Source organism: Melozone crissalis, unplaced genomic scaffold (genome assembly GCF_028551555.1).
Source record: "Melozone crissalis strain CALT ecotype California unplaced genomic scaffold, PUWL_Pcris_2 ptg000027l_1, whole genome shotgun sequence".
NCBI classification, from domain to species: domain Eukaryota; kingdom Metazoa; phylum Chordata; class Aves; order Passeriformes; family Passerellidae; genus Melozone; species Melozone crissalis.
In genome coordinates, this window is record NW_026535805.1 from 70,721,954 (window position 1) to 70,746,309 (window position 24,356).

General features: G+C 38.6%; 1 protein-coding gene across 1 annotated transcript in view; it reads right to left on the minus strand.

Moving 5' to 3' along the window:
* Positions 1–24,356, minus strand: part of HMGCLL1 (3-hydroxymethyl-3-methylglutaryl-CoA lyase like 1) — a 75,728-nt gene that overhangs the window by 23,851 nt on the left and 27,521 nt on the right. The window contains exons 6-7 of the mRNA XM_054280581.1: positions 6,395–6,458; positions 1,823–2,011 (exon numbers count right to left, since the gene is read on the minus strand). Of these exons, the coding sequence (XP_054136556.1) occupies positions 1,823–2,011; positions 6,395–6,458 (253 nt within the window). The remainder of the gene's footprint in view (positions 1–1,822; positions 2,012–6,394; positions 6,459–24,356) is intronic.

The following is a 24,356-nucleotide window of genomic DNA, read 5'->3' on the forward strand; positions in this document are numbered from 1 at the left end:
TTAGGAGTCCTTGTTTTAGCAGGAGCACTGCTTTAGAAGGAGTTATAACTCCCTGCTAGCTGCCTTGGGTTTCTGACCCAAGAGAGGACACTGTGAGGTGCAGGATCTGTTTGAGGATCCAAAAGCCTGGGGACCTTCTTCTACGTGAGCCAAGGAGCTGCTTGCACAAAGCCAGTTAGAGAGGCTGTGTAATGCCTGCTTCATCAGGGCTTTTGGCAAACCCTATGACAAGTTCAGCTGAGCCAAAACCACTGCACCTTTAGACATGTACTTTAGGAGACCTTGACAACAGAGGGAAGTTTTCTGGTGGGTCTCAGGCACCCTTGCCTTCCCAGAAATATGAGAAGGTTGCACAGGAATTTCTTTTTAAGTCTTTTGCTCTCTTGAATTTGCATGTTAATTATCCTAAACAGCACATTAGGTACCTAAGAGATTTTTTTTCCTTTAGCTCTTACACAGTTGTTTTAAGAACTAAATAAAAAGATAACAAGAGGTAAACATGAGACAAGAAGCACTTACAACAAATGCTGGAGTTAACAAAGCATAGCCATTGTTCAGTGTTTAGCAGGCACCATGACAGCAATTATTTAAAGGAAGGATTTGAAAAACAATGCTTCAAGTATTTTTATGGCCAACTCCTCCCATGCTCAGGGGTTTACATGCTTTCAGCTATTGCATCTGCAACTGAAGCTAACTGTGAAATTAGTAATTTATTTATCCCATGGTACATACACACACATTTGTAACAGTAAAAGTGAGTAAGGGTGAATAGTGAATGCTGTGAGTAAAAGTTAGAACCTTTCTTACCAGATTTTGTCATTCCCTATTTAGTCATATACCTGTGGATTCCCATGTTGGAACCTTCCTTGTTCCTTTTTGTGGCATATACCGCTAACACTGTTAACACAATTGTAGCTAAATAACATAATATGAGCTCTGCCAAAATAACAAGTCAGACAAAGGAAACTTTGGCCTTCAAAATGACTGCCTGAATTGCATGGAAACAGAAGACACCATTAAGTATAAAATAGAACAATAAAGGCCCACAATTTGTAAATAGCTACTGACTCTGTAATGCTTAGTAAAAGTAGGTCTCCTTAGCAAAGTACAGGCATTTTAAGATATTTCTCAAGGTTGTATCTTCACAAAAACTACATTAGAACTTGCAGCCTGTTTTCTGCATTGTGCTCTATTCTGAATTTCTTCTGGAAATTAACTCTGATAACTTAGGCACAGATTTGAAAGCCAATTAAATAAGATATAAAGTTGTCGCTAATCTTACTTGGAAGGTATAACTGATAAACAAAAAAGAATAATGAAGGCATACGAATAGTGATAAAATTATCCAGACTATTCTATGTACATAAATACTAATATTTTAGACTCATCCATCTGAAATCAAGATGTAATTATGCATTATTCCATTTTACTTTTAGACACATTCACAGAGTAGTAATTTTAGTTTAGTAGAAAACAAATATACAGATGTTCCTAAGAAAACTGGAATCCGAGATATCAGAAAAGAATTATTTAATGTCCCTCCTTCATCTAATGTCAATGAAATGTAATAATCATAACTGTTTCTTAGTGATTTTGTATGGAATTGAAGGTAATGAATATATAAATTTTGACATTTCCTGGTAAAAGCAACAGCAATAATACCAGTAGACAATCTGATGTGTGACGAATACTTTCCTAAAGTTTAGTGAATGCCTTTTTGCTCTTCTAATGATTTCTTTAATGGCAGGATTTTTTAAAATTGCACACTGAATTAAAATAAGAATAGTATTATTGTATATTATGAAAGGAAAAACCAAGTCACCTGCATGGCTGTGAGGATGTTGGCTAACGCCTGGCCATACGTGTCATGACAGTGAACAGCAAGAGCACTCAAGGGAATTTCCTTCATAACAGCTTCCAGCATTTTTTTCATACTTCCAGGTGTCCCCACACCAATTGTATCTCCCAGAGAGATTTCATAACAGCCCATACTGTACAGCCGCTTAGATACCTGATTGGAAACAGAAAAACACCAAGAGGTCAAGATGAAAGAGTATAAAATAGGGTCAAGAACAAACACTATAAAGGACATACTTCTGTACAGGTTTTAGGTTTGGGCCTACTGAGGTGGATCTATTTATCAGACAACCTATATTCACTGTTGAAAACTGCCATAGAAGAAGAACATCCCACAGATCCTCTTATTCTAAAATTATAGTTCTGCTACATTCTGTATGTGGAATAGCTAACCAAGTCAAATCAATCAAAAACTTTCATTCTGACTCTCCCACAGAATCCAAACAAGCAAAATTTTAAAATTATGAATTAATTTCTGTCAAGCCCTTTCCTAACATTTTCTTATCTCTGGGGACTTCCCAGCTGTTTGGTTTTCTCCATGTACTTTTCAGCTTATAAGTTGTGCAGGGTAAAGACCTGTTCTTTTGTTTGCATATTACATGAAGCCAACAAAGATAATAAATAATTAACAAAAAGCCTCATTTTTCTTTCTCTTGGCACTTAAAAAAATCAATGAAAGCTGAAATTTTAACGTGCTGCAGTCAACATTAATTTTGCAATATCAATTTTGCTTTCTTTTCATTAAATTAAACATTAAAATACTAACAAAGCAAAACTGCAACTTAATTAACATTCAGGTCCCTAAGTTTTAAAAATTTTCTTAATACAAAACAAAACCATATACAAATAGGTCTTACTTATGTAAGCAGAGCCCTAAATATTTCTGGAATTACATCTTCAAGGAGTTCTTTGCATGAGTAAAAACTGAGGTCTGGCTTCATAATTTTTGCATGGAGAGAAACACATTCGGAAGCACAAAACTGTATTTTCACTGAAAATATTGCTTAAGGAATTGAATGCAGGTGCTTTCCATCTTATTTTTGTTGGATTCATTTGGAAAGATTCCACCTTATTTTCAGCTGCTCAATATGTTTGTACCCTTTAGGATTCCCCACTGTGTATGAAAGATCCCAAAAGACCACTCCACTGGAATGGAATCCCAGTTTAGAAACTAACTGTTTAGAGATGAAAAAATACAACCCTCTTCCAAAAAGACATCTTAAGTCACACTGCAGTCTGCTGTTAAAACAATTCCAGGGCTCCATCAGTGGGACTGCTGTGAGCAAGTCTGAGGAAGTGGACAAAGTGCTGCACCAGCAGTCTTGGAAGCACTGGATTAATACTGCTGTTCACTTAATTCAAAGAACAGCTGAAAAAAAGAAATAGTCTGAATCATCCTGTTTAAGGCTTGGAAGTACTATGACTATTGCAAATGTGGTAAAACTGTGCTTTAAAGTCAGATTCCCTGGTTCCTATACACATAAATTCAACACACATTTTAAGAAAGGGACATTCACTGGAATGCAAAAGGGATTCATCTCACAGCATATTTCTATATCATCAACACATGGCAGACATTTTAACTAGACTACTGTTGTAAGAAAGAAAAAAGGATCATCTACAGTTAGTGGTGAATTACAGTCAGTTAAATCCCAAACCTTAGTGTTTCTTCAAGACCAGGGCAAAGAAATGTACTGCACTTCCCCCCCTCTTCTTTTTAATGCACAATTCAAAGTTTTTCTAGTAAGTATTTTAGTCATAACTTGGACCATATAAACTGCTAGAAATCCTATTGCATTCACTTCTTTTTCATGCTCAGTCCTTAGGTCTTTCAATTTCCTAAATGCAGAGTTCTGAAAGATGGAAGAAGAGAGGATGAAACTTAACAAGCTGCCATCAAGCAGTCATCACTGACTCGTCACAACCTAAACTGAAAAAGAGATCTAAATTTAATGTATAGCTTGGAAGCAGAATGGGAGTTTTTGTACTGAATTTTCTATTCTACCATAGTAGAAGGCAGCTTGTTAATTATAGTTTTGTAAGTTTTCAACATGGATTTTTGGGAGGAGAGTGTGGGAGAAGAGAACACACTGTTTTTCTATGTAATCAGGATGTGAATATGAGCTTTCAGCTTTGTTGATTGAACAGGGTTGTGTTCTGCACCACTGAGTTATTTTGCTATGCATATGAGTTTCCCTTTGGAAACATTGCTTGGCACCAAGCATTGATCAAAATGGGAATTGGGAACCAGCCCTGCAATTTCTTAGGCATGTGAACAGTCCTACTCCTGGAAATATCAAAAACTATACTCCTATATTGAACACAAAAAAAGCCAATAATCCAGTTATTGATTATTTTAAGTAACTAACAATCTAAAAAACCTTCAGTTCTTGTGCTGTAAGGGAAACTTTAATGATCCAATAATATTCGAGTAAGAGCAAGTACATTTTTTGTAGTTTAGTCAGAATGTGTCCTGGATAATATTTAACTTAATGAATTCACTGCTTTAGGTTAAAAGGAAGTTAAAGAAAGAAATAAGCAGGCAGAAAGACAAAACCAGCCAAATATATGATGGAATTAAATGATAATGCATTATACAACTGGCTTCAAGGATGTTATACAGTGTTTCTGAAAACTTTCAGGCTTTATCTGCCAAAAGTTGAAATACTCAAACGACAAAATGATAAATGGTTAAGCAGTGACTTCCTTTCAAGAATCAGCAGAGTAACAGGACTAGGCAATTTATTTCAGGATATGAAAAGTGTTTGTTTGTTTGTTTGTTTTAAATAAAGAACCATACAAATATATCTGATAGATTCCAGAAGTCTGAAGGCATCTGAATTCTGCACTCACTTGATAACTATGTGTAAAGCAGTTAGGTATCTAGTATGCCAGAAATTAATGTAGCCTGCAACAATCTGTAATAATGCATGTAGTCTGAAATAATCCACCTCTACTAATTGTTTTTTGCTTCAGTTAAAAAATATTTTGCTTAAAAAATTGAAAATGGTCACTGTTACTGACAGGAGGAAAAACTGTCTAAACCTTTCAATCATAGCTGCTGGTTGCAATACACAGTCAAGGAAGTCAAAATGCTCCCATCCCAAAAAGATGATGACCAGAGCAGCAGCTCTCTGAAACAGTTTAACAACTCAGCCAGTAATTTTGGTAATGCTGATTCTGTACATGTATTTATACAAAAGCTATCAGATGCTTCTATATATGCAGCAGTACTTCCTGAATCAGGGATGGAATTAATAAATTTAATGTGGTAGCTTTTATCATGAACACATACACAGTGGTATACAGGTACTCAAGATGACACTTAATAGGATGAAGATAGAAAATAAAATAGCTGTGTAGTAAAAGTTTCCAGGTCTGGAACATTAAATAGCAGTCCCACTGGCAAACTGAGAAGGAGCTCTTCTCAGCAAAAGGAGATTTTCTCAGTAGAAAACAAGCAACACGTGGAAAGAAGCCTTTTGGGGAACATGGTAAGCAGTATGTCATCACTGCTCTAACTAAAACTGTGTCATTTCTAACCTTCACTTCATATTAAAAAAAATACATTTAGAAATACTGACAACCTTCCAGGTTTTTGGGTTTTTTTTTCCAAAGAGTCTGAGTATGTGTGGATGCTGTGGGAGAAGTATTATCACAAATTCCATCTGGAGTGTATACTAGAAGAAGATGCAGGAGAACAGGACCTGAAAACACCCACACAGAACATAATATATCAGACAAATGTTGACTAGTTGCTAGTGCTACAAATTAAAAAATAATGGCTTGGATATTCTGCTAGATCAACAAAAATAGGTGATTAAGTGTAACAGAGAAGACAAGTCTGTCTCTAGGTGGAAGGTCAGCATGTTCTGTCTTAAGCCTCGTGGAATTTTTACTCCACTCTTGTTTTTTCCAGTCCATTTAAGCTTTGATGCCCTCTTTGCCTTCCTGCAAAATTTTGCACTTCTGTTTCACTCATCTCTCTTCTGGAAAAAGGACTGGACTAGGATATCTTCTTCCTTATCCTATATTCCAAATGAGGAAAAGGGGCAGGGAGGGAAGGTGCAACTTACTCCATCATGGCACTAGAGCAATTTAAGAAATCATACTGGGGGTGAGTTTTGGTTCATGTCCATCGCATGACCCTCACCAGAAGCATAATGACAACACAGTGTGCTTATTCCAGTATAAAGTGGATTTAAAAAGCAAAAAGCTGTGCAGGAAACCCTTTTGTACAACATAGTCCACTGACATATGTGCTTGAGTCTATTTGCTTAAGTAATTTCTTACCTTCTTGCTAGGTGAAATACTGCATAATATTTTTTCTCATGACTGATAACAATCAAAATGTGCTATTTTTCTCACATTTGACTGTATATGGTTAAGTGAGGTTATGCACCAAGTTTTAGTTTTAGCTAGGTTTTTTGCTTGTTTTCCTTAAATTTTATCCATTAAAGATCTTTTTATGATTAAGTAGAGATAATTACATATATTTTTGATTTATTAAAAAGACAAGCCAGAAATTCACTCTTACTTCTGCCACTTTATCTGGTATAACGTTTCCCTCATATGGGCATCCCAAGGCACAGGACACATACCTGTAACAAAAAGAACACACAATATTCTGGTTTATATATATGTATATATACACACACATATATATATGTACTCATATATATTAATATTCATATATGTATTCTTAGATATTCACGTACTCATGTATGTATTCATCCATGTTACATTAAAAACAGATTAATTCTAATTTTGAACACATAAACCAATCAACATAAAGATTTGAATGAAAAGTTAAAATTACATCAGATGACCAAAGAAAAGGTTTATCAATTTTCCTTTCAGATCACAGAACAGCAATGCAAATCTTTATTATGTTCAATATATGTTACGAGTTGTAAAGGATTGGCAAGGTGGCCAAGTTTACAGTGTTGTAGGAGACTTGGTTTTTATTGGTATTTCCATCTGAAGTTACAAGAGTCAGCTCACACTTGGCCTTGCCTTGCCCTCACAAGGTATTCAGAGAAAGATATCACTTTCTTCCTTGTAGTACTATCCATACCACAGCAACCATGGACACAGACTACTTCTGACAGCCTCACCATCTCATCAGAACTGTAATGAGGACATACGTCATCAGAACTGTGGTGAATGAGGAATCTTTCACACTCCCTCTCTACTGGCATTTCTGTCCCAGTGCCCCAGAAGAATTATAGCTCCATTGCAAGCTGCAATTTAGGCATGCCTTGGGACAAGAAACTGAGAAGCCAAACTGTGTCCCTCAGCAGCTATTGGCTCCACAAAGAACAAAAACGTAAAGCCACAACCAAACTTCCGTTGTTCAGCCCTAATGCTCTATTAGCATAGAATTCAGTGTAAATTCCTCTTTTTAATGACAATTAAGACCCATGAAATTCTAATTAAACTTCTAATTGTTAATCTTAAATTGATCAGGAATATTATTAAACTAACCAGAAACATCCAGTCAAAATCAAAAGTGTGACTGTAAAAGGATTTACAACAGAGGCCTGCAGAGCCCCAGTCCCAGTGGGAGGTTGCTCAACTGCTTAATAAGAGAACAAGAGCCCTCATCGATCTCCCATCATTCCCTTTCGCTCAACACTGAAGGATATAATGTAAAATTATACACTGTATAATGCAAAAGGGATTGAACAGATGCCAGTTTGTATGCAGTCAAGGTCCATGGGGTAAAGAATGTATTGTTTCTTTGCAGTTGAAGGAGAAACTGATTGATAGAATGTGAAATCAGGATCAGTAACAGGCAAAAACAAATTGTGGAAAAAATGTCCATATTTTAATACATAAAGCATATTCCATCCCTTATATGAAGGCATGTTACTAGAAGTAAAAGTAAAAATGAAGCCAACCTTAAATCTAGAAAGAGCTTGATTAGCTCTGACAAAGAAATGGAAATGAATTTTGTTTCCACAAAAGTGGTTGGGTCCATTATATCCTGCTCACAATTTTAATCCAGATGCCTACTAGGCATGATTTCAATTATCTATATGTCATTATGAAAACCAGGTTTTTGAAACTTGGCCACTGAATTCATTAACTATCAGCCCCAATTTAGATGTCACTATTTAAATTCCAAAATTCTGAATTTTCATATCTACATTAAAGATAATGTAGCTACTGTTAACATCTAAACACTGTCCTGATTTTCAGTGACACATAACTGAAAAGCAATTCAGGATAATTTCCTTAATTTTTTTATGCATGCAGTTTTTCAAATGAAATTAAGCATGAAGAATTTCAGACCCAAAGGATTGCTTTTTACATAATACTACAGTGCCTAGAGCTAGTGACTGCATACACCTACTGAAATTATTTTCAATATCAGCCACAGCACTTTTTATGAAGTGATTAAGAACAGTACTAAATTCTAAGTAAATGCAGAACATATAGTATGTATGTGCACACGTTCCTTTTACTTACATATCTTTACAGGTTCCTAATGGCTGCATATGTCAGATCAAGAAGACATGCATTTGGTAGTGATAATGTGGCATGAACGACATCTGGGATGGAGTAGGGCAAACAAAAGTAAAAGCAGGCCAAAAGGTATCTAGAGAACAACAGAATACTCCCTGTGGTTCACACCAGAGAGCAGAAACTTGCCTGAGCTCACATAATTCAGCTGGGCCTGCAGGGGTATGAAAGTATGTAGTGACCTGAGGAATCTGCCTGCTACAATACACAAATCTGTTTGAGATTATGAACTCTCTGCATACTTACACCATTGCAACCAGACTGACATTTTAAACAAGGAAAATATGGTAGATATAATCTATCTGGGCATCAGATATTCAATATTAAACTGGAGAAAATAGAGATTGCTGAAAGAATTTGACAGGAAAAGAACTTCCTACCAGATAGACAACAAAGTCCTGTGAAGAGTGAAAAAACCAAATTTTCAGTAGAGTTCATCAAGAATGAGCTTGGCAGAATTTTATCCAGAATTTTCACTTAATGAGTTGGAATAAAAAGTAGAGATGTGGTGATAACATTAAATTTGAAAACGAAATACTTAAAATGCAGTTGTAAAAGAGCAAAGCGCACTCCAGACATACATCAGGATAAGCATTTTTAATAGAGGATATAAAATAGCAGACAGAATCACAAAATAAGCTGAACTGGAAGAGACTCACAAGGATCATTGAGTCCAGCTCCCGGACCCTGTACAGGATGATCCCCAGGAGTCACACCCAGGGCCCGAAAGCGTTGTAGAAATGCTTCTCAAGCTCTGTCAGGCTGTGCTGTAACCACTGTCCTGGGGAGCTGTTCCAGTGCCCAACCACCCTCTGGGTGAAGAACATTTTTCTAATATCCAACCTACACCTCCCCTGGCACAACTTCAGGCCATTCCCTCGGGTCCTGCCATGGATCACCACAGACAATAGATCAGTGTCTGGGCCTCCTCTCGCCCTCATGAAGAAGTTGTAACTGCAGTGAGGTCTCCCCTCAGTCTCCTCCGGGCTGAACAGAACAAGTGACCTCAACTGCTCCTCATACAGCTTCCCCCAGGCCCTTTGCCATCTTTGTTTCCCTTCTTTGAATGCTCACAATTATCTTTCTTGTATTGTGGCACCCAAAACCGCACACAATATTCCAACTGAGGCCACCCCCGGGCAGAGCAGAGAGGGACAATCCCCTCCCTTGCCTGGCTGGCAATGCTGGCAGGGCCTGATGCCCCCAGGACAGGGTTGGCCCCCCTGGTTGTCAGGGCACTGCTGACAAATATTCAACTTGCCACTGACCAGGACCCCCAGGTCCCTTTCTGGGGCACTGGTTCCAGCATCTCATTCCCCAGTCTGTCTGTACATCCAGACTTGCCTTATCCCAGGTGCAGAACATGGCACATTCCCTTCATATGGTTGGTGATTGCCCAGGCCCCTAATTTGTTGTTGTCTCTCTGCATGGCCTCCCTGCTTTCGAGGGAGTTGACAGCTCCTCACAGTTTTGTACCATTTGCAAGCTTGCTTAGTATCCCTTCCAGTCCTGTGTCCAAGTCATTTATGAAAATCTTGAAGAACACAGGGCCTACGATGAAGCCCTGTGGAATTATATTTGAAAAGGTCTTGCTGTATTCTTATAGGAAATGAAATACAATTTGAGTCAGTTGCAGAAAACTCCACGCAAGCTGGAACATAGGCAGGCAAGCACTGAGTACTGCTAGTGGGGTGCAGAATGCCTAGCATGTGAAAACACACATGCATGTCTGTGTGAAAGACCAAAAATAATCATATGTCTGGTCTGAGTATTTGCCAGGAAATCTAGAATTAAGGCAGTGCTGTGTGGGATGTTTTGTAATTGCATTTGTGTGTTTCCAAACCATTAAGTGGATGTGCAAGGAAATATGTTTCAATACAAAGGTAGACCTGTTATCTACACATAAATTTGGCTGTTACATTTTTCTTTTATTTTTGGGTATGAAAGAATCCAAAGGGCATTAAAATCACAAGAGAATACAACCAAATCAGAGCCCCAAGACCTCCACCCACATAACTCCAACATGGGAAACAACTTTGAAGGACATTCTGCAGAACTACTTGGAAAGAAGAAAATTACCAAAACAGAGCCACAGAGAGCAGCAGAAGACACAAGTTAAAGGAACAGTCTGGTCAACTGCAGCAAACACTACTGACAAATCAAGAAGAATGAGGAGAGACTACTGTTTCCGAGATCTTGTCATCAGGGAGTTTGGTGAGAGTTGTTGCAGTTGCAAGCAAGGAACAGAAGCCAAAGAGTAGGAGTTACAGGAGGGAATCACAGAAGAGGGTCTCTAGACAGCAATTATAAACAGCGCCTTCAATGAGCTTAGGAATGAAGGAGAGATAGGCGATGAGATATGATATGAAGAACCAAGGAGGGTCAAAGGTGCAATTTTTAAGAGGCAAATGCTTGCTTATATTGCAAGTGGAAAAGAGCCAGAGGACAGTGAGAGGCTAAGAAAGAGAATAAGGGAGGGGAGAAATAAGAGGAAGAACAGAACACAGGGTCACTGGGGCAAGTGGAAGGGGTACAGATGTAAAGTAGACAAGAAACTTCTGCTGCTCTGACAGTGGAGGAGAAAGGACAGAAGGAAGAGGATATAGTATCTATTTTTCTTGGGAGAAAAAGCAAGATCCTATGTGAAGAAAAGCAGCAGAGGAAAGAGAAGAGTTTGAGCAATAAATTACAGAGGCAACTGGGATTTAATTTGTGAATTCAATTAAGCTGGAGAATACAGCTGGTTTCTAAAAAGATAGCAGGACTGAAACTAAAAAAATATACCATAATGAAAGAGACTGTTCCGGTGTCAGAATATTCACCAGAGACACTCCACAGTATGAGAGCAGAAGCAAATATCTAAGAGTTCACAAAATGGAATCTGCAATGGAAGTGTTTAATTCTAAGTATGTGCTTAAACCTTTGCTGAATCAAGGCCAGACGTAGCTTAACTAAGTCTTCAGCACACAAAAAAAGAAAACAGCCCATGAAGCCAGAGATGGAAAGGACTTGCAAGTGAACACATTGATACATGCTGCTTTAGCAACACACAAGTGTGTGCTGTTGTGCTCACTCAGATTTTGAGATATCAGAATCCTTGCCTTTAAGAAAAAGTGATAAAAAGAGGTTTTCTACTTGTTTCACCTGGCGGAGTTTACCCAGTCTCTCATCTGTCTGCAGATTTCACTGCAGATCAGTATCATCCAGTCTTCTACTAAATTGTTTCCTATGCTATAAAACAAAAACAAAATAAAAAAACCACACAACAACTTGACTGAGTAATATTTTGCAAAAAGATGCTGAACAGCCTCTGGGGATGGGGAGGGAGAAGGAAGAGGAAGAGAGTTTTCAATTTCTTCCAGTATGCCAAAACCAAATTTCAACGTTCTACAAATGGTATAGACAGCACAAGGTCCCCATGATCAAGGTCACTAGGAATGGTGACAACCACATCAGCCCAGTGCCTGTGAAGTGAAGGATATAAAACCACAAACAGGGTAAATGAGCAAACATTTCTTAACCAAAGTGTTTTAAAGGGAAAATGAATCCAAGCAAAAACTGAACTCCATGTTGTAATCAGCCCTTTGTCAACTTGTTTCAGCAGGAATACCAGAGCCAGATCCACAGCTGCTACCACAGCTGGAAGCATGAAGCCTCCTGAGAAGCCAGTTGCAGACTCAGATGCTGCTGTTTCCTGTTTATTACTATAGTGTAAGTTTGCATATAATTTACCATGTTCACTGCAGATGTATTTATTTTTATTGGATGTTTGTGCTAAAATGTACATGCCTATCATTTGGTTAATTCATAATATTAAGGTTGATCTATTCTGTCTCTTTCCAAAGAAAACCATTTATTAAAAACAGGGAGTCTTTACTGTAGGGAGAGAAAAACACAAAGAAGTAAAGAGAGAGAAAAAGGAGATTCCTCCAGAAATAGATTCTCCAGGCAAAGTCCAAAATGTGTAAATAAGGCCATGATAGTTTTTTCACATTTGATTTTTAAAACAACCGAAAAAACCCCCAAACAACCTCCCGCTCCCCCCTCCCCCTAAAAAAAAAAAAGAAAAAAGAAACTATCTCTCCATGTATTCAGTGTCCATTGAAAAGTAATATGTATCCTTTTCACAGTGAATACTACAGAAAAAAATATTTGTTCATATTTTAAATGCCAAAAAACCACTACTGAATTGTGAACTATGACAAAATACTGAACTACATTCTAAAAAATAGTTACTTGTCTAAAAAGTAACCAAGCTGTTACAATAATGAAGGGCCACTAAACCATTTAACTTTCAATAACTCTCTCTAGTTACCTATGGAGCTATCAGTAACATACTATTGAGCACACCACCTTGTTACCTTATCATTTCATACTAACATTTCATATCTGATTTACACTACTCTTTTGGAAGACACGGGGATCATTTTTACTTCCCACAGAGACCCCTCTTTTTTTTCTTTTTTTCTGCTTTTTTTTTTTTTTTTAGGCAGCTCTTCTGGCCTGCTATTAATATTTTTTCTCTGTAGGTACAAAACAATGGCTAAAAGTTGGTAGAAATTTATTCCTCAGGAAAACCTTCACACAGTGCAATCATCCAGTATGATAGAGTCAATAGATTCAGTACAATGGCTCCAAGATCCTTTTCTTAACCTGTTCCCAGTACAGAGAAATTCACTACATCCCTTATTCCAGCAATCTCTGGCTCCTTAAACCTCTCCAGGGCACTGATTCCAGCTGGCTTAGTACTGTGTAACTCTGTGGATTTTTTTACCATTCACATACAAAATCGTGTTCCTTCCAAGTCTATTAAATGCTCATCTACATTTTCTTGTTTCCATAACCCCAACTATAGGCTCGCTTATAGTGACATGAAGGTGTTACACTGGCTTTACTATCTAGAAAAGTGATAATAATATAAGTCAAAATGTTCTCAAAATAATTGTGAGTATGCTAAACTACACAGTGTAGTCTTTAAAATGGGCAATTTAAAGCAAAGTGAAAAAACATGTATTTGAGCCCTAAGTATTCCAGAATACCTGAAAATATGAGTTCTGAGTTTCTGTCTGTATTTGTAAGACACACACAGCTTTGAACTGTGTGATTTGCGCAAAACTGAATTGATGAGTTCCTCTTATGGTATTTCTAATCACAGCTAAAAGATTCGCTACTGTAAGGCCATCCAAATATCTCAACTTAAGTTACTTAGGATGGACTGTAATAAAAGAACAAAAAAGAACATTGTTGAACTGAATTATAAAGATGTGATTATCTTGATAAACAGGAGTTTTAGATAATCAGGATGTGTCTTTATAAACAAAACAGACTTCACTATTAGTTTCTAAAACCAATTGTTGCAAACACATTAAAACAAAAAGAATTTATTCTTCCACATCTTTCTTTTCCAAAAGAAATCCCGATATCATTAGCACAAGACAAAGGTAACTAAAATAAATTCTTTAAGTCTTGATTATATTTTGTTTAATATATATTAGCATCAAAATGAACCAATAACTATTTCCTATAATCAAAAAAGAATTAAGTACATTGTAACCTGTAAGCATCATTATAGCATAGTATAAAAGGTGGTAATAATAAAAATATTTTTAAAAATACACAACATAGTTTGTTTGTTATCTATTTCTCAAGGAAAAAAATATTGCTATATTTCAAGTAAATCAACCAGTATTTGAATTCTGTACAAACACAGATGTAAGCCAAATAGTGATATATTTCAAAGTGCTTCTATGTACTGCAAACTGCATCATACAACTTTTTCTTAAAAGGCATAGGACAAAAACGAAGGAATTACATAGAGCAGTTCAGAACTAATGTGTGATTGCATGTGCTTTAATTTATGAAGCAGCAGCTTTGTAAGGAAATGCCACTAGAGGTATTCTACAGCAATCATTTGCATCTGGTTTTTTTAACACTGAATCTCTAAATATTTGCATACACATTCACATTTGAACAAATGGCCTTAAAAGGACTGTTCACATGAACATTTTCCAGGTCTGGGACATAAATACAGCTTTTAGTTGCTGACCATGGAGACGTGCTTTTCAGTAAAGGAAAAAAACTACAACCTTTCAGGCTTATATCCCTGGTTCATTTTGTTAGGAATAAGGAAGTCCTGAATACTATTGAATGTTTCAGAATGAGATAGTCTGATTTTATGTCATGGTCAGGACCCAAAGCACCATTTTTGAAAAAGAAAGAAAAATACCAGTCCTTACTTTCTATACTGTTCTGTCGTACTAATTGCAATCCATTCCGGTGTCTTTTTAAATTTTGGAATATATAAATTTAGAAGAATCTTGCTTAATGGAATACATTAACTTGGAAGAAACCAGGTTATTCAGAATTTACTTAACATTTTCTTCATACATGCATTCATGATACACATGGGCAATCTTAGAGACTACTTCCAATTACTATTTCCCACCAATTTTATCAATCCTGGCTGTTAAGACTTAATTTTTAATCTCTGAAGTTGTGATATTTTTAATATTACCTGAATCATGCATTGCAAGGTGCAAATTTAAAACCAGCATAAATTTTGTGTCACTTTACATGTAAAAGACACATAGTAGTAATTAGCTGGCCACACAGTTCATAACTGATTTGGCTGAGTGTCTTGACAGAGTGTGTCCCAGATGTTATTGTAAAGTTTTTATGAATGTATTAAAAAACTCCCAAACTAACTCATAACCCCAAACAAAAACCAACAGAACCCCGCCCCTTTATGATGCTAATAAATGGTCCAACTTCTAAGACCATATGCAACATTTCAATTCTTCATAAACATTTGAACTGATTTAGTAAACATTTAGAAAACTGTGGACTGTGCTACAGATATTAAATGTGACAGCTGACAACATAAATTTTCTGGATGATGATGGAGTCAATGTTAGTGCAGCTGTAGTAACAGCAAGACATGCAAAAGCTAAAAGTTTAGTTTCAACTCTTTGAGTGCATTTTTCATAAGATTCAAGTATTGCCAATGATTTATGCCCACTACATAAATTGTAAATTGCCAGTAAAAATAGGAAATACAATTTGAACCCCTAAAATTATTTTTGGAAGTATTTTTCAACTGCTCAAAAAAGGAGTTAGGGCAAGGCACTAAATTATCCATTTCCTGCAAATAAATAATGCTTTAAATAATAGTGTTTTAGAAAGGTAAGAATCTCTGTATTGAAATGAACACAAATACAGTTTATGCATATTGTTATTTTTATTACTTCAATAATTGTAGCAAAATATTTAGCCTACAAAATTTATATTAGAATTTCAAATGTGTAGTCCTGGGAGCTTGCTTGAGGAAGGGCTGAAGGTTTTGGTGATGGTTCTTTAAATCAGCCAATGTCTAAAAGGGTCATTAAAATCTAAGTCTACAGAGTAAAGATCTTCCTCTGTATAGTCAACAGCTTCATTATGTGATACCATGCAGCACAAAGCCTATGATTACATTTCTTCTATTTCTTGTAATTTTTCAAATTCTTGTATTTACACAAATTACAAGATCCTAATCCTTTGGCTCTGCAGAAATAGAATGAGATTCATTTGTTCTTATTCCTGATATCAGAGATAATCATCCACAGCCTAGCCTTAAATTGGCAACCTGCCATCCTATGGCAGGTACTTTTAAAAAGTACATACAGTAAACCACAGCAAGAAGGTTGCCTAATTCCCTCTAGTAACTACTAGAAAATTTAGGATGACAAGCTCAGGCTTGTTGTGTGGTCATGCTCAGATGTGTCTTATGTTACAACAATAGTGAAAAACAATGTATAATTATTGTCAGTAAATAATATCTACACAACAAAAACCCTGAAACTAATCTTCTTCAATTGAGGAACAACCAGTCAAACCATGAGTATCTATTCAAAATACCTAGTATCAAATAAAACTTCCCACAAACCCTTGACTGTCTCAGCATTTTAAAAAATTTTCATGGAATCAGGATACCAAAATGCTGTTTATTGTATCTGTCACTAAAAGCTGCTTCCTTAGCAACAGCTAAAGATGGGATCAAAAATCACAGACTTTAATAGCTACTTCTTTTTTGATTGTTTTATTTCCAAGAAAAAGTCACCTGGATTGCACTGAATATTTCTGTGAAATCTCAGTTTAACTTTTACTTTCTGAATATATTTTTTTTTTTCATTAAGGAAGAAAAAGCCAGAGTTTTATCTCACTAAATGCAATTAAAAACTCCGTAAGTATTTCAAATGTACTGCAATATTTGGGAACTAATGGACTACTTTCTCTCAAGTACTAATGAATTCCCTATAGTAGTGCAGGCTTTTATACCAGAGAAAATCATAGTGTAATTTTCTAGAATTAAGTCTGAAATGTCAGACTGCTTCCATAATCTCCTTCTTCATGTGCATCAGAAATGTTGTAAACAGATTTACTTCCAGGACATGGTACTCAAAACTGATCCTTCTTAAGGGTATTTTTTCATTTTTTTAACTTATTGAAAGTTTTAAGTCCACCATTTAGACCTTTTTCCAACTGCTGGGAAATGCTATTAAAAAAAGAAGTCCTTGTGAATCCTCTATTTCCATATTCAGGCTTATGCTATTTTTTTCTGGTCTTCAGAATTCTACTCAAGAAAATACACCAGAGCTTTAAAGAAAGTAGTGAAGTAAATGGGCACTAAACAATCCCTTTTGACTATTACTTCTGAGAATCATTCTGTCTCAATGCTTTCCATAGACTCTTGTTACTGCAACCCATGAGGACTGCATCTGAACAAGTATGAACAGGGAGGGACACAAGTCAAAGTATCACAATACTTTTATTCTCTTTAAAACATATTTGTCTAGAGTCTGATTCATAGTACTATTTTATTTCTCATTAATTCCTACTTTGACTCCTCAAAATCTTCCCAGGATGGATTTTTTAAAAGTGCACTCAAAATCCAAATGTATGGGGTTAACCAGTTATCTTTTATCTTCTAACATGTAATGTTCAAAACCTTCTTTCCAATATTTTCATATACTGAAATCCATGTTTAGTGGATACTGAGAATTATTGTCTCAGAAAACACTTTTTTTATGAAATAAGGGTCCATATTCTGCAGTTTAGATTCTCAGCAGGTTTTTTAGCAGATTGGCTACTTCATAATTGAGTTATATTAGATGGCCTGGAAAAATACCAGCAATTCTCTCTTAAACTTTTTGATTTGTCAAAGTGTAACATTAGTCATCTCTTATGCCTCAACTTCAATTTTTTACTGGATAAATTAATTCTCAAACTAATATAATGTGATGAAGATACACGTAACATTCACTTAAATGTAGCTTTTCTTCAATATTCATATCTTCTCTATTTGGATCCTTTACATCATTACAATCCCACTGATGCCAAATGATTTTTTGCCTTTTCTTTTATGTACCTTTTATGCAACTTTAATGTACCCTCAGTATTCTTAGCATGCATACTTGTAATTCCTTAAATCCAATAACGTAGCATAAGCCTAGTATTTTGTCAGGCCAGGAGACCAAACATCCTAAAGGCCTCATAGCAGGAGGCTGGAAAACCCCACGCTATCTTGGGAAATCAAGATCCCAAACCTAGTACCTCTCTAGAACACATCCTGTAAACTAAACATTTGGCCCATCCAGGGGGGAATTTGACGGATGGGGGGAATATCACACCATTCATCCAGGCCTCCCACTGGGGCATCCTTGCTAGATATGCTGATTTGTAAAGTCTATAAAACTGTACACTGATTTATTGTGTGTGTGTGCATTGTGGCACACTCCACCTTGGTGAAATGGTGCACTGATCAGGAAGGATCCTTATTAAAATATCAAGGTAAAAACCCTTATCCCTTAACTGTGTCCAGCTCTCAATTTTCTAAGACCAGGAAAAGGCATCACCACAAACTGAATTATTCTGTTAATGGCTATTTAATTCTGAATTATTCACTTTTCCTGCAAGCCTAAGGAAGAAAGGTGGAGTGCACTTACATGATTTTCACTCACAACTTTGAATCTGCTCACTTTGTAGCATATCTGATATTAAGCATTTCTCTGCTGAAGTGTTCTGTAACATACTGCACCTGGCATGACAGACTCAATAAAATTTTCCTGTATGTACTGTATGAAGTTTATCCTATGTTTGCATATTGCACTGAAATTAGAGAGATCTCTACTGGATACACAAAGTAAGCACTTTCATAATATGATCTGCTTGTATTTTCCCTGAGTTCAATTATATTCTCTTCATTTCTGTACTGTTCTGTTTGCTTCACCACCTGGTTCTTGATATTCCTCCCTTTTATCTCTTTGCCTTGTTTTCATTCTTTAATATTTTTTTTTTTTTGCTGTATTGTTCTCCTGTTTTACCATTTTCTGCCTCCTACTTCTTTCTCTCTCTTCTTTTTTTTTTTTCCTTTTATTTTCTTTCTTTTTCTGTGTGAAGAAAAATAAAAACCACATGGTTTGTCAGATAGTAGATAATAAATGTTTGGGAATGTTGTAGAATCCTGTCATGGGAACAGTTACTTCCATCACATCAGTGTATTGATGCCATAATAATTGCTCTGGTATGTTACAAATGCAATGACATAATCTGTGGAGTAGGGGAAAGTACCACGCTGACACTTTTTTAAACGTATGCAAACTAGTGCACAGAAGACAAGTTAATATTTTAAGCAGAAAATCAATCTACAATTTACATCTTATGGGCAAGCTGCAAAGTTCCTTTTTTGACATCCTCCATAATTATCCAAAAACTTCTACAACACATAGGCCTTGAGGATGGTTGGTTGCCTATATCGTACCATTTAGTGGAATTTTATTAGTTAAACGTAGGAATATAAAACAGAAAATATCTCCTGACATGCCTAGACATCTGAAAAAAACAAAATAAGGAGTTTAGTGTAAAAGTGTTCACAAATGGGTAAAATTTGTTGCTATACACTTGCTGTTTTGTCTGAATTCCCTTAACCACGCTTGTCTAGGACCTAAAGTTCAGGCATCCCTTAGCTTAATCCTCCTGGAGAACTCAAATTGCTATTTATGTTCTCAGCTCAGATTTTAGTTTTAGAAAAAAAGTGATGAACAGTGATGGCAGACAGCTTTTAAATAAGAGATCTCTTATATGAGAAGTTGCTCAGGGAGGCAAATCATGACTCTACTAGCAGATTAGCAACTGGAAAAAGTATTTAAACTCTGGTACAAGTTACTATTTCTTAATACAGTGAACATCCCTACTTCTCTATTCAGTGATTTTCCTCCTGAAATATACTCAGGCTAAGGAAAAGGAATCCGAGCATTTATGAGCTATCCATGGTTGGCCTGTGTGTGTGTGTGTGAAAATCACAGAAACACAATATGGTTTGGGTTGAAAGGGACCTTTAACATCACTTAGTTCCAACACCTCTGAAATAGGCAGGGACACCTGTCGCAGACATTTTTTCACAGAAATCCTTTCTTTCAGATTTCTGCATTTTCTGGGAAGCTGAGGGCCCCAGAAGAAGAATGTAAACAATTGTTATCAGCTGCTGTGGAATGTAACAGGGACACCTTGATTGGCTCATGTTTGTATGTTTATAATTGAGGGCCAATCACAAGAGCAAGCCAGGGGACCGAGTCCCTGGGCACAACTTTGTTTTAGATTCTTTTTTTTCTATTCTTGGCTAAGCAAGCATCTGCAACTTCTCTCTTTATTCTATTTAGTACAGTTATAATGTATTATATATCATATATCAATAAATCCAGCCTTCTGATCAAGAAACAAGATTCACCGTCTCTCTCTCACCAGCAGCGACCCACTCAGGCGCTGTAACATCTGGTGACCCCTCGTGTCAGAGCAAAAATTAATTTGATAAGACCAGAGGAGCAAAATTGCTGCACTGGGTAAAAATCCTGTATGTGTAGCATTTGATGGTTGCTTTGAAGCGACCACAGAAGTGGACTCAAGCCAGGAGCTGAACTGAAGATCCTGATTTGGACAGAGTTCACAGCCAAGGCTGACCACAAAGAGAACCTTCTTCTGGAAAACCTTCAGGAAAGATGATGGAAAAGAGCAGCAGACCTGTGGAGCTGGCCAGAGCAAGCTGGACTCTTTCAAAAGGTACTGTGGGCTTTTCTATCCCTGATGAACCAGCCCTTCGTAGCTTGTGGCTGTTTGTATGGCAGACACATGCCTTGCCAGAAGAGATTCAATTCTCCCCTTCAGAGGAGAAACTTATAGCCCTCTGGAACCATTGGTCTAGAGAAGATGGTTGCTTTTTGTCAGAAACAGATCTCTATAAATTCTTTAGATGGGCAAAGCTTTTTGGGTTCTTTACTGATGTCCTGTACGCTTTAGATGCTTTTGTCTGGGAGTGCATGGACTCCATTTTCCAGTTCGTCTGGAGCCAGGGACGTGTCCTGCCTTCTATCTACCCAGCATTTATACAGCTTTTCCCACTTCTGAAATGCAGAGCAGCTTGTTTCCAATGGATTTCTAATTGTTATGGCCAGGCACCGTTTCCCCCCTCCTTGGCAGAAGACCCGGTGGGTGATGACTTTGGGCTTTTCCCCCCGCCCTGCTTCGCGGCGGGGGGGGCTGAAACTTCGCTGGGCGAAGAAGTTTTTTTTACTCTTGCTCCGGAGCATGCTCAGATGGAGTTTTCTCCTTCCCCCCCTTCTCTCTCTCCGGGGGGATGGGAGTGGCCGCTCAAGCCAGCGCCGGCCTCTCAGACTCCGCCTTCAGACATGGGGGCGGCACCGGTCTCTGATGTTTCTCCGGTCCTGCCAGAGCCGTCACTCCAGGAGATCCCGTCTCCGCCTCTCCAGGCTGTCCCGCCCGCGGTTTCACCGGCCTCCCCGCCCCCTGAGCTGTTGCTAGGCAACGACGAGGATGCGTCTCCAGCTTCCGGCTCAGCGTCGGAGAAGGCAGAAGAGACAGCACTTCCTGTGATTGAGCTGTTGCTAAGCAACAGCGATGCTCCGCCGCTTCTCCCGGCTCCGCTGCTGCCTGTGCCGTGCCTGCCGCCGCTTTCAGAGCCAAGGGACGCAGCAACAGCGTGTTCCCACGCATCCCCGCCGCCTCAAGGCGAGACAGTTCCTGTTCAGGATGGGGCTGAAAACGGCGCTGAACCTGCGGGACCCTCCGAGCAGCCCGCGGCTGATCCCACTCTCAGCGCGGTTCCCTCCCCAGTTCCGGCCCCCCCCTCGCCGCTCGGACTGGCCGCTCCAGCGGCTCTGGCGTTGTCGGAGGCTCTGTCCTCCGTGTCGGCGTCAGAGACTGCCATGGCACCGGCGGCTGGTTCGAGCCCGGACCGTCCCGGACCGGCTGCCCCAGCAGCTGCCCCGGCCGGGGGTCTCTCCTTCGGTGGAGCGGGGGCTGCCCGCCAGCTGACTCTTGCGGCAGTCCAGCTGCCTGTTTTTAAGATCAGCGTTCTCCGCGGTTTGGGGGGTGGTGTTTTGGTTGCTGTCCCATGGAGGCTGCCGCCTCTCCTGCGTCCTAGTGGCATGGGGGGACAGGTGCATCCCGAGAGCCCTGCCTCTGATCCCCAGCCCGGAGGGGGTGGGGGTGATGCCATGAAGCGGATGGAAGACAGACCCCAGATGGCATTGCTGGGGAAGGCTTCTATTTCCCTGCTGCTGGCATGCCTCAGTGGTTTTGGGGAAAGGAAGCATCTCACTACCCGTGCTGCCATTGTGCTGGCAGCAGGGTTCAGGCCTGCGGGAATGCAGAGCCTGCCTTATGGGTTTGGCCTGGCCTGTTGGGCTCAGATAGTTCCTGGGCCGGGCCCACTGCGTGGCCTCCTTATGTATTTGGGGATTCTGGTTTGTCCTACAGGTCCTGGTCCCCCTTTGTGGGCCAGTTTTGGGGTTCCTGGTCCATCATGGGCCAGGGCCCCCAGAGCCTTTCCTTCTCTGGCACTGCTCTGCTCGGCTGCTGCTCTTTTGCTTCTCGATCAAAAAAAAAAAAAAAAAAAAAAAAAAAAAAAAAAAAAAAAAAAAAAAAATTTAAAATTAAATAAAAAAGATTGAAAATAGTGGGCAGCAGCTCTGAAGCACTGAAGCATTGAAGGGCCAGAAAAGGACATTCCAAAGTTGTTCAAATTGTTTGAAATTGTTTGAAATTGTTGTAAGACTGTCAGTGGGTTTTTGATAACTATTGATAGGATTCCTTTTGCAGCAAGTTTGTTTTCAGGACCGAAAAGGACTCTCAGATGTCCAAAAGAAACAACTTCAGCTGATGGACTGTTCCTGAAACTCAGCTGCATGGACTTGAATTCTCTTTGCATTGTTTTTTGCATTTTCTTAGATTGTAGGATTGTTTTTAGTGATTTGTTAGTATTGTATATTTTACAGGTGAAGAAATTTCCTGTTCATTCCACATCAGCATTTTTCTTTTATTTTATACAATTTAGAAAGGTGAGATGTCGCAGACATTTTTTCACAGAAATCCTTTCTTTCAGATTTCTGCATTTTCTGGGAAGCTGAGGGCCCCAGAAGAAGAATGTAAACAATTGTTATCAGCTGCTGTGGAATGTAACAGGGACACCTTGATTGGCTCATGTTTGTATGTTTATAATTGAGGGCCAATCACAAGAGCAAGCCAGGGGACCGAGTCCCTGGGCACAACTTTGTTTTAGATTCTTTTTTTTCTATTCTTGGCTTAGCAAGCATCTGCAACTTCTCTCTTTATTCTATTTAGTACAGTTATAATGTATTATATATCATATATCAATAAATCCAGCCTTCTGATCAAGAAACAAGATTCACCGTCTCTCTCTCACCAGCAGCGACCCACTCAGGCGCTGTAACAGACACCTCCTTCCAATAGATCAGGTTGCTCAGAGCTCATCCATCCTGGCCTTGAACAACACCTCCAGGGATGCAGCATCCACATCTTCTCTGGGCAACCTGTGCCAGTGCCTCACCATACTCACAGTAAAGAATGTCTTCCTAGTATCTAATTGAAACCTACTCTTTCATCCTGAAGCTTTTCCTCCTTGTCCTGTCATTACAGTTCCTGATGAAGAGTCTCTCTCTGGCTTTGCTGCCGCCCCCTTCAGATACTGGGAGGTTGCTATGAGGTCTCCACAAAACCTTCTCTTCTCCAGGGTGAACAGAGTCAACTTTCTCAGCCTGACCTTGTTAGTGAAATGCTCCAGTGCCTCTGCTGGACTTGCTCCAACAGCTCCATGTCCTTCATATGCTGGAGAATCACAACTTTATGCAGCATTCTAGGTGGCATCTCATCAGAGCAGAGGGGCAGAATCCCCTCCCTTGCCCTGCTGGCCATGCTGCTTTGGATGCAGCCAGGACACAATTGGCTTTCAGGTCTGTGAGCACACACTGCTGGCTCAGGTTGAGTTTTTTGCCAACCAACACCCACAAATCCTTGGATTGGACAAAATGATCTCCAGAGTTCTCAACCTAAACCATATTGCTGTTCTGTGATCCTCTGGGGCACAGTTACAACTCGAAGTCAGATTTCCCTTTCTCCAGGCAAATGCCCAAACAACCACACACTGTTGTGGAAAAATGTATGCAGTAGCATTACCCCATCACTATTTCTGGAGCAAAGAGGGAAACCAGTATTTATTCCCAGACTGGTTTTCAGGTACTTAGCCTCAGAGGTATCTACCTCCACCTATTTTCAAGTCCAGGTATTTTCTGAGCATGATGTAGTTTATACTATTAGTAATCCTCAAGGAATCTCACTGCTGAGTTTCTCCTTGAATCTACATGAGCCCTTCTGCATTCACAAGGACCTTCACAAATAATCTCAGGTAAGTAGTTCTTACGTGTGATGCAAAAGAAAGTGGAAATTAAATTCTCTACTGTCCAAGAGTGAGTACCATTCAGGATCATTTTAAGTTTAAAAAAATGCTGGATAGTTCTAGAGTTTCATGCACTGGAGACTCAAAAATTTCAATGCCTGAGTTTTCGGGATAACTTATATACAGAATAAGTTTTTTCTTAGGAGTAAATTTGTTTTCTCACTTT